An 11,356-nucleotide genomic window follows, 5' to 3' on the forward strand; every position below is an offset into this window, starting at 1 on the left:
AAAACTCTCCAGAAAGTGGGCATAGAGGGAACCTACCTCAACATAATACAGGCCATATATACTAAACCCACAGCTCACATCATACTCAGTAGTGAAAAGCTGAAAGCATTTCCTCTAAGATCAGGAACAAGACAAGGTGTCCACTCTCATCACTTTTATTCGACATAGTTTTGGAAGTCCTAGCCATGGCAATCAGAGAAGAAAAAGAAATAAAATGAATCCCAATTGGAAAACAAAAAGTAAAACTGTCACTCTTTGTAGATGACATGATACTATACATAGAAGATCATAAAGATGCTAAGGGCGTTCCGGAGCAGGGCAGCTGGACTATGGGAAGCAGCAGGCAGAGGGCAGCAGTAGGAAACTCAGGGATCTGGGTGCAAAAGCCCAGGGATAGGAGCCGCAGGCATGCTGCGTCCCAAGGCTTTGACCCAGGTGCTAAGCCAGGCCAACACTGGAGGCATCCAGAGCACCCTGCTGCTGAATAACGAGGGATCTCTGTTGGCCTACTCCGGTTACGGGGATACAGACGCCCGGGTCACCGCTGCCATTACCAGTAACATCTGGGCGGCCTACGACCGGAATGGGAACCAAGCGTTTAATGAAGACAATCTCAAATTCATCCTCATGGACTGCATGGAGGGCCAGGTAGCCATCACTCGAGTGGCCAACCTTCTACTGTGCATGTATGCCAAGGAGACTATTGGCTTCGGAATGCTCAAGGCCAAGGCCCAGGCCTTGGTGCAGTACCTGAAGGAGCCTCTCACCCAAGTAGCAGCATCATAATGGGTGTTGGTGGAAGCAGGGGTTCAGAAAAGAGAGATGGCCATTTGGAGGGGCAGGGCCTCCTGGGGAAGCTTTCCTGGATGTGGAGGGTTGGGGGGACTTTGTTCTTCCCAAGAATAAACTTCAACTCCTGTCTTGAAAAAAAAAAAGATGCTAGCAGAAAACTACTAGAGCTCATGAATAAATTCACTAAAGTTGCAGAATACAAAGTTAATACACAGAAATCTCTTGCATTTCTATACACTAACAATGAAGCATCAGAAACAGAAATTAAGGAAACAATCCCATTTACCATTGCATCAAAAGAATAAAATACCTAGGAATAAACCTGCCTAAGGAGGCAAAAGACCTGTACTCTGAAAGCTATAAGATGCTGATGAAAGAAAGTGAAGGCAACACAAACAGATGGAAAGATATACCATGTTCTTGAATTGGAAGAATTAGTATTGTCAAAATGACTATGCTATCCAAGGCAATCTCCAGATTCAATGCAATCCCTATCAAATAACCAATGGCATTTTTCACAGGACTAGAACAAAAAATTTTACAATTTGTATGGAAACACAAAAGACCCCGAATAGCCAAAGCAATCCTGAGAAAGAAAAATGGAGCTGGAGAAATCAGGCTCCATGGCCTCAGACTATACTACAAAGTTACAGTAATTAAAACAGTATGGTATTGGCACAAAAATAGAAATATAGACTAATAGAACAGGATAGAAAGCCCAGAAATAAACCCATGCACCTATGGTCAGTTAATCTATGACAAAGGAGGCAAGAATATACAATGGAGAAAAGACAGTCTCTTCAATAATGGTGCTGGGAAAACTGGACAGTTACATGAAAAAGAATGAAATTAGACATTCTCTAACACCATAAACAAAAATAACCTCAAAATGGATTAAAGACCAAAATGTAAGACTGGATACTATAAAACTCTTATAGGAAAACATAGGCAGAACACTCTTTGACATGAAATACAACAATATCTTTTTGGATCCAACTCCTAGAGTAATGAAAATAAAAACAAAATTTTTTTAATGGGACCTAATTAATCTTAAAAGCTTTTGTACAACAGAGGAAGCCATAAACAAAACAAAAAAACAACCCACAGAATGGGAGAAAATATTTGCAAACGAAGCGACCAACTGGGGATTAATCTCCAAAATACACAAACAGATCATGCAGCTCAATATCAAAAAAACAAACAACCCAATCCAAAATGGTCAGAATATCTAAATAGACATTTCTCCAAAGAAGATATACAGATGGCCAAAAAGCCCATGGAAAGGTGCTCAACATCACTAATTACTAAGAGAAATGCAAATCAAAACCTCAATGAGGTATCACCTCACACCAGTTAGAATGGCCATCATCAAAACGTCTATAGGGACTTCCCTGGTGGTCCAGTGGTTAAGACTCTGTGCTCCCAATGCAGGGGGCCTGGGTTCTATCCTTGGTCAGAGAACTAGATCCCGCATGTCTCAACTAAAGATCCCTCATGCCACAACAAAGATCCCGCGTGTCACAGCTAAGACCTGGCTCAGCCAAGTAAATAAATAAATAATTAAAAAATTTTTAAAAGTCTATAAACAATAAATGCTGGAGAGGGGGCTTCCCTGGTGGCGCAGTGGTTGAGAGTCTGCCTGCCGATGCAGGGGACACAGGTTCGTGCCCCGGTCTGGGAGGATCCCACATGCCGCGGTGCAGCTGGGCCCGTGAGCCATGGCCGCTGAGTCTGTGGGTCCAGAGCCTGTGCTCCACAACAGGAGAGGCCACAGCAGTGAGAGGCCCGCGTACCGCAAAAAAAAAAAAAAAAAAAAAAAAATGCTGGAGAGGGTGTGGAGAAAAGGGAACCCTCCTACACTATTGGTGGGAATGTAAATTGGTACAACTAATATGGAGAACAGTATGGAGGTGCCTTAAAAAAAGAATTACCACATGATCCAGCAATCCCACTCCTGGACATATATCTGAAGAAAACCATAATTTGAAAAGATACATGCACCCCAGTGTTCATTAGAGCACTATTTATAATAGCCAAGACATGGAAGCAACCTAAGTGTCCACCGACAGACGAATGGATAAAGAAGATGTGGTACATATATACAATGGAATATTATTCAGCCATAGAAAAGAACAAAATAATGCCATCTGCAGCAACATGGATGGACCTAGAGATTATCATACTAAGTGAAATAAGTAAGACAGAGAGAGACAAATATCATATGATATTATATGTGGAATCTAAAACAAATGATAAAAGTGAACTTATTTACAAAACAGAAACAGATGCACAGACTTCAAAAACAAACTTATGGGGCTTCCCTGGTGGCGCAGTGGTTGAGAATCTGCCTGCCAATGCAGGGGATTCGGGTTCGAGCCCTGGTCTAGGAAGATCCCACATGCCGTGGAACAACTGGGCCCGTGAGCCACAACTACTGAGCCTGCGCATCTGGAGCCTGTGCTCCGCAACAAGAGAGGCCACGACAGTGAGAGGCCCACTCACCGCGATGAAGAGCGGCCCCCGCTTGCCACAACTAGAGAAAGCCCTCGCACAGAAACGAAGACCCAACACAGCCAAAAATAAATAAATAAATAATAAAAAAAACAAAAAGAAAACCCCCAAACTTATGGTTACCAAAGGGGAAAGGTGGGAGAGGGATAAATTAGGAGTTTGGGATTAACATATATACACTACTATATATAAAATGGGTAATCAACAAGGACCTACTGTATAGCACAGGGAACTCTATTCAATACTCTGTAATAAACTATATGGGAAAAGAATCTGAAAAAGAATGGATATATGTAATGTATAATTGAATCATTTTGCTGTACACCTGAGACTAACAGAACATTGTAAATCAACTATACACCAATATAAAATAAAAATTAAACAAAAAAGAATATATTTAGTAGTTAAACTCTGTGGAATATTAAGTGTGGAATATTAAGTGTTCTTTTAAAGTCAGAGGGCATGTTCAGGTAACCTACACACCCTGCACTATTAGTTGGAAAAGAGGTCTTAATAACTCTACCTGGTAGAATGCTCAGTAATAAGTGTATTACACCTGATACCCTTAGCGTAAAACACCTAACCAGCTCATGTGACCATGACTTCTACTCCAGGTATGCTGCTTTGTATTTCAGGGGGCCATTCTCTGACCTCAGTCTTAAGTGATTTACCTAGGTCTTTCTTCTCAGAGTGATTCTTTGGGGATAGTTCCCTGTGCCCTAGGGTTAGGGAAAAAAAAATAGCTGAGTTGGGCTTTCGCCCTCAATTTAGCTTTAAAAATGATTAATTGTCACCCTGTAAAGAATCTAATGTATAATGACATGGGTCTTTTTAATACAAATAGTGGGGCAGTTTCAATACGGCAGGTAGTGTTTCAATATGGCGGCCCAGGGCAGGTCACCCCAAAATGTGCCTCAATGGCATGTTAATTATTGTGAATTAAAGTTGCTTAAGAAAGAGCCAGCAAGAGAGACACTTTGACCCTCCTCTCTGTCTCCCTGAAAGCAGGAAAATAATCTCATATGAAAGATGCACTCCCTGCATCTGAAAGGTAGAAGGGACACCCTTAATCGCCAGAGATGGGGAATTCAGAGCTGAAAAGCCTGTAAAAACAAACCTTGTTACTTCTTTAATTTACTTCCCTAAGCCAAAACTCTGTATAGATTCTTCACTAATTAACTACCCAAAGTCTAAATTTCTTTGTCTTGTCAATTCCTCACAAATGTATTGTTTCTTTGTCTAAAAAGAATAAAAGCTGCCTGCTTTGGTTACTTATTAGGTCCCATTTCTATGAGACCTCTGGGCACATAAATAAAAGTTTTTCTTTTTCTCCTGTTAATCTGTCTTGTGTCCATTTTACTATTAGTCCAGCCACAAGAACTCAAGAGGGTAGAGGGGGAAATTTATTCAACCCTGACAGTTGGTGAGCCAGGCAGGAGCCTGGCTGGAACCTGCTTCCTGCCCTGAGGGTACTGCAGATGAGAGATCCTGAGACATCTGATAAAGACCAGCAGAAGGTAAGATTTCTTACCACGTCAGCTTCCTGGATCTCTGTCTGCAAGGTCTGGTGGAAGGGAAAGTGGTGAGAGTTCCTTACTCCCTCTCTAAATTTAGATTAGCAGGAGAAAATATTTTTGAGCTAGTTCCTTGTACTTAGCAACTCTTGGGAATTCTTTTCTTCCCAGAGATGGTCACTGTTTTTCTTCGTCTCTGTCTGTTGTATTGTTTGCCATAAGGAGGAAGAACCATAGGGCAGAATGCAGGCATAGGTCCTTCCTATAAGCCTGCTGTTTGAGCCAGCCTCATAGACTAGTGAGTTAATGTTTCTCACCAGACCTGCATCTACTTAAACAAACTTTGCTGTGGATCTTCCATATAAACCCAGATAAAGTTTGTCCTTCCACCTTGCTTTATGTCCTGAGATCTCAGCTTTGTGTCCAGTGAGAATATTCTCTCTGGTCCCGGCCATTTGGAAGGTGCATCTGGTGGCCAGTTGAATAGTCTTGGGTTTTGAAACAGAAAGTCAGCACTCTGGCCATACCAGCTCTCAGGAGAGTTTGTCTTAATGGGCTGTTGTCTCAACCTTCATTGCCTTACTTTCTTAGACTAACTATGGGAGTGAACTTTCTTGATCATGTGAGGGCTACATACTCTTGTGAGATACTTCTTTCATCTTTGGTTAAGCCATAAAAAAGGCTTATTGGTTTGAGTCTGTATTTGAAATTAATACAAGATCCTACTCATCAATGACCAGAAAAAGGATCCTTTAAGTTGGCTATATTTAAGAGGAAAAAAATTTTGAAAGCTCTCATCATAAATAACTTATATTGATACTTATGGGAGGATCAAATTGAAAGGAAAAAAAAGTATAATGGTGAGCTTTAGGTAGGCCCTTATAAAGATGAAAAAACAGAAATTAGACCTAAAAGTAAGATGCAACATAAATTCCCCTTCTAAAAAAAATCGCCCATCTCCTCTATAATTCCCCAGTGCCTCCTGCAAATAATCAGGAAGTAAATCAGCTGGAAGCCAATATTCAAGGGTTTAATAGAAACAACTTTCTTTGTCTTGCAAAACTGTACAAAATGAGAAATGCAACTGTAGAAACAAGTCAAGTTCCACTTGCCTTTACCAATTCCCACTCCTTACCTATTCCTCTCAAAATGCTTTCTAGATATTATAAAAGATCAGGATATTGGAGCAAAACTGTCCTGTACTTTAAAAATTATTTTAAAATAATTACCCTAAGACTTATAATAAATAAATAAATAAATAAATATAAATATATATATATATATATATATATATATATATAAAATAATAGATAAATATACTCCAGAACTCCTAGGAGAAAACCTAACATTTTCTTTGGCCCTAAAAGCTATAAATCTTATCATGTCTTTGAAATGTAAACACAGCCCACATTGCCTGAGACTGAGCCTGGATTAGCTGAATTGGTAAAACCTGAAACCAAAAAACCAAGGGAAAGAGGCCTTTTAAAACACAAACTGCTAAAAGGATCTCTTGCCCAAACTCTAGTGAATCACATCCCTTCTGCAATTATTTGTCAAGGGCAAATACAGATCTTAAGTCTTCTCCACAAATAATAAAAGATGTTAGCCATCTGAGCAAGTAAACTTAATTTATTTCAACTTTATTTATAAACTAGTGACTTTTCTATTGTACCTGACTCATGACTAAAGTTTTAAAATGAAAACTAAGAGATCTCTGGTTGTGTATATGTCTATATGGGTACATTATAGATATTTTTCTACCTCTAGATGGTATTGCCAAAATTAATTTGTAGAAGAGCTCCACTTAATTGGCCTAAACAAACAAGCACTTACATTAAAATTCTCAAAAATATAATAAGAACCCAAAATTTTTTCAAGTTCTAGGATAACCTTTGATAAATAAAAGCTAATTTTAGGCTTTTTGGTTTAATTAATATAGGTATGTCTTCAGAGTTACAAGCATTAAATATAATGCATATAAAAAATTTTGTTCTACCTAGTTTTGCTAGTCAAATGGGCTTATGTTGTCTCTGTTGCAAATTTTGCCAGCAAAAAAAAACGAAAGAAAACCTTAATGAATAGCTGCTTTAATGACTCATTAAATTTTCATAAGTAAACTAAGTATGATTGTTAAAAACAAATGAATTAAATAGATGTAAATTAGATAAGAATTTTTAGCTGAGGCTTTTAATAATAATTGTTTTATTATGTGTCTATTTTTCTAAATTCTTTGGTAATTTAAGTTACAACCTTAGAGTTTTGCTGAGTTAAATTAAATGATGGGAATTCATTGGGTGTCTATATCATTTCCAAATAAGATAAAATACAGAAACATTAATTGCTAAACAAGTTTAAGTTTACCTACTTTTGATGTGTTATGTTTGGGTCTGTTAGTAGATATAGCTTGTGCTTTATTGAAATACTGTGCTATGAAGTGGCATATATTTCTAGAAATTATGAAATGTATTTACGTTTGCCAAGCCGCAAAATGTTAATACAGTTCACAGTTGTTTACTTCTTTATTTCCCCCCGAAATTAAGATTTCAAAGGATTAAGAATTCTAATTAATATATGTAGTTAAAGGTACCAGAAATAAAAAAAGAAGTATTATGTGTTTTGGGCTAAAAAAAGGTAAAGAGGTGCTTTTGTTAAGGAAAGAGAAAGAGATTTTTTCCTAAAGCTGGCTATTTCTAAATGGGAAAGAAAACAAGGGACAAATAAAATGAACATAGACAATTATAAAAGGTCTATGAAAAAAAGAATCTTTAGGAATTTTATGTGTGATCAGGACTGGCTAAGACTGAAATGAATTTAATTAAGTAAATGAGTTTTAATATCAAAAGTAAACTGGTGCAAAATTAAAATTTGGTATGTATCTCTGTTAAAAAGGACAAAGTTTTCTTAGATTATTGGTCTAGTCTTAATAAGAAATTGTAAGAAAAAGAGTTTTCTTTACCTTTAATCTGTCTAGAAAAACAGATTCTATGTTTTGTCTTTATCAGATTTTTGATCACTTAGAAGACACACACACACACAAATCTAAGTCTTTTCAATATTAAAAGAACTAAGGCTTTTTACAACTATTTAACTTTCTGTATTTGCCAGAGATGTCTTTATCACTTTGATTAAATGGGCAGCTCAGTATTCTTTCACAGTGACCTATGATCCTATTTGACCAAGTGTTTTAAAAACGTTTGATATTTTTGACAAACTGCACGAAAAAACAAATTCTAAATGAAGTCTTATTGAACTGGAAATAATTTTGGGGTTTTCCAGAGGGCCCCTGGAACACCTCAAAAATTTATTTTCTCTCCTTATAAAAGAGATACTAAATTAATTAGGCTTATTTTGTATGTTAAATTACATAGGAAGCATTGTCAAGTAAATGATGATAAACCTTCTTAGGTCATATTGTATGGGTAAATGTTATTAACATAAATGTTCTAGAAAATAACTGAAAATCCTAAGCTTTGGATATGTCCTAGCATGTTAGCCATAATTCTAGTTGTTATCTTAAAATGATATGTGTCTCAGAGATAACTAAATTTCTTTATCAGTTCCATTATAATGAATCAGATCTTCAATAATGGACATTTTAAAGTCTTTTATCATCTACACACAGTTACTGTTTTACTCACATGCTTTTACAAAAGCTTTCTGCAAATGTGTTTTATCTTGAGGGGAATTCATGGAAAGCAATCTAACAAGTATTCTAGAATATAAGTTTCTGATGACTTTCAAATCATACCTGGGTAAGAATTTACAGAACCCTAATGGAGAAACTGATGGCTTCAAAAAATTTCTAACAAAAGATCAAGTGGAGCAAGAATTAATTATGGGACCAAATAAACTGAGGAAGATAATTATAATTTTTTATGATTTATTAAAATTTGAAACATAGCTGATTTTAAAAATTTTTTGTTTCTCCAGATTTAAGGAGACTTTTTTCTCTTTTCTCTTAAGCTGTGACTTAGAACAATTTGGTCCATTATAGGTTTCTAAGCAGCATTGGAACATTTATCTTTTTCTCTCTACTGGATCCCTCCAGAATTCAGAAACTCTCAGTGAGTACTCTTATTTTCTTGGCAATATAGTTATTTGCATAAGTTCAGTAAGAATCTGTTTTTCTTATAACAAAACACAATTGGAAACACTGATTATATAATATTATCACCGCTTTGACTGGAATGTCATATTGGAGAGAGACATGCATAGACTCAGATATGACCAGACAGCTTTGAGAAACTAAGATTGACTTTATGTAGCCAATAAAGCCTCTTGGAAAAACAGCCTAGTACCTTACTTTCAGGTGAAAGTAGCCTTTCAGCAGCCTTACCAGGTGAATAGGGAGGGTCATTTCCTGGCAGACCCAGGAAATAGTTTATTTTGAGGACCTCGTGAAGAAAGGAATTCACCCAAATCTATACCTATTGCAGGCAAAGTCTATTGGCAAATGTTCGGCTTGGTTTCTTAGCCTTGAGAGGCTATTAAAAATTCAATCTGAGGGACTTCCTTGGTGGTCCAGTGGTTAAGGCTTTGCCTTCCAATGCAAGGGATGTGGGTTTGATGCCTGGTCAGGGAGCTAAGATCCCACATGCTGCACGGCCAAAAACAAAAAACAAAAACAGAAGCAATATTGTAACAAATTCAATAAAGACTTTAAAAATTGTCCACATCAAAAAAATCTTAAAAAAAAAAAATTCAATCTGAGATTCCTCATAAAAAGTTCCAGCAAAGCAGATTTAAAATAGTCCATATGCTCAATCACTATTCTTGCTGTACTTATGTAAACAACAAGGCCAAGGTTATTGAATCTAGACTTTTTTTTTTTTTTTTTTTTGCAGTACGTGGGCCTCTCACTGTTGTGGCCTCTCCCATTGCGGAGCACAGGCTCCGGACGCGCAGGCTCAGCGGCCATGGCTCACGGGCCTAGTCGCTCCGCGGCATGTGGGATCTTCCCGGACAGGGGCACGAACCCGTGTCCCCTGCATCGGCAGGCGGACTCTCAACCACTGCGCCACCAGGGAAGCCCTAGACTTATTTTGGAAACAAATTAGTCTAATTTGGCTATCTTTGGTAAAAAACTGGGGGTAATTGTAGAGAGAAAATTATGTTTCAGCAGAAACTATAATACACACTTGTAGACACCAAATTCTAGTTCTGTTCATTGTCTTTGAGGGTTTTGTTATTTACCTGTAAAATAGACTAGATCCTGAATTCTTCAAGTTTCCTCCTATATCAGGCTATTACTCTCCAAACTATCCTTTCCAAATTTGTCCTATTATTTTTTTATCTGAAATCACTGAAAACTAAAACTGCCCTTTTTTTTATGAAGCCCTACAAACTGAAGCTAGACAATTTGAAATAAACTTCAAAAGCTCATATTTAAACAATCTTTGTGCCTGTTGCTGTATGAGCAACTCAGATAGTTTACCTGAACACCTGATGACATCATCAGAGACATTTCAAATTGCAAAAGATGCTTTGACCCTGACATCTAGAAATCTTAACTGACTGACCCCTGGGCTCAGAAACTGGTTTATAATCTGCTCCAATCATTAACCTCTGTTTTTCCTTTGTTTCCATAGACATGCCTCTTATTTATTTTTCTAAATTAAATTATTTATTTATTTATTTGGGGGCTTTTCTCTAGTTGCAGCAAGCGGGGGCTACTCTTCATTGCAGTGCATGGGCTTCTCACTGCAATGGCTTCTCTTGTTGCGGATCATGGTCTCTAGGTGCACAGGCTTCAGTAGTTGTGGCACGAGGGCTCAGTAGTTGTGGCTTGTGGGCTTCAGAGTGCAGGCTCAGTAGTTGTTGCACATGGGCTCAGTTGCTCTGCAGCATGTGGAATCTTCCCAGACCAGGGCTCGAACCTGTGTCCCCTGCATTGGCAGGCAGATTCTTAACTACTGCACCACGAGGGAAGTTCCGACATGCCTCTTATTAAATGCCTGATTGCTTGCAGCATAGGCCTAACTTTGGGATGCCACCTGCATCACCTGAAATGAGCTTAACTCATCTGACTTACTGTCAAGTCTGAGAGACTGGTTTAGTGGGATGGAACACTCTATCAGCTTGACTTTTAATATGTGAGATTGCCAAGGAAGTTTTAGAAGAGGGAACCGTTGAGGCCCAGGGCAAGCCACCCCAAAATATGCCTCAATGCCATATTAATTATTTTGAATTAAATTTACTTAAGAAAGAGCCGAAGCAAGAGTTACACTTTGACCCTTCTCTCTGTCTCCCTGAGAGGAGGAAATAAATCATATGAAAGATGCATCCCCTGCTTCTTGAGGTAGAAGGACACTCTTATCACCAAACATAGGGAATTCAGAGCTGAAAAGCCTGTATAAACAAACCTTGTTACTTCTTTAATTTACTACCCCAAGCCAAAGCTCTCTTTAGATTCTTTACTAATTAAGCTCCCAGAGCCTAAGTTTCTTTGTCAATTCCTCACAAATTTATTGTTTCTTTGTCTAAAATGTATAAAATCTGCCCGCTTTGGTCACTTATTAGGTCCCATTTCTATGAGAACT

The 11,356-nt window shown here is 37.9% G+C and overlaps 1 protein-coding gene across 2 annotated transcripts; it reads left to right on the forward strand.

The window, feature by feature from the left end:
* Positions 1–408: 408 nt before the first annotated feature.
* On the forward strand, positions 409–907 carry LOC114902726 (ragulator complex protein LAMTOR2-like). Of its 2 annotated transcripts, XM_029235225.1 has the most exons (2): positions 409–648; positions 730–907. In XM_029235225.1, the coding sequence occupies exons 1-2, from the start codon at positions 409–411 to the stop codon at positions 784–786; spliced, it is 297 nt and encodes a 98-aa protein (XP_029091058.1). In that variant the 3' UTR covers positions 787–907. The 2 variants fall into 2 exon arrangements, with proteins under 2 accessions (XP_029091058.1, XP_029091057.1); XM_029235224.1 differs by having other exon boundaries at positions 409–907.
* Positions 908–11,356: the final 10,449 nt, after the last annotated feature.

This window comes from Monodon monoceros, unplaced genomic scaffold (genome assembly GCF_005190385.1).
Source record: "Monodon monoceros isolate NGI ecotype Baffin Bay Population unplaced genomic scaffold, NGI_Narwhal_1 Super_Scaffold_20, whole genome shotgun sequence".
NCBI lineage: Eukaryota > Metazoa > Chordata > Mammalia > Artiodactyla > Monodontidae > Monodon > Monodon monoceros.

What these genes read in the sequence shown, in the direction of transcription:
- LOC114902726 (XM_029235224.1), top strand. Translation starts at nt 409, where the DNA reads ATGCTGCGTCCCAAGGCTTTGACCCAGGTGCTAAGCCAGGCCAACACT.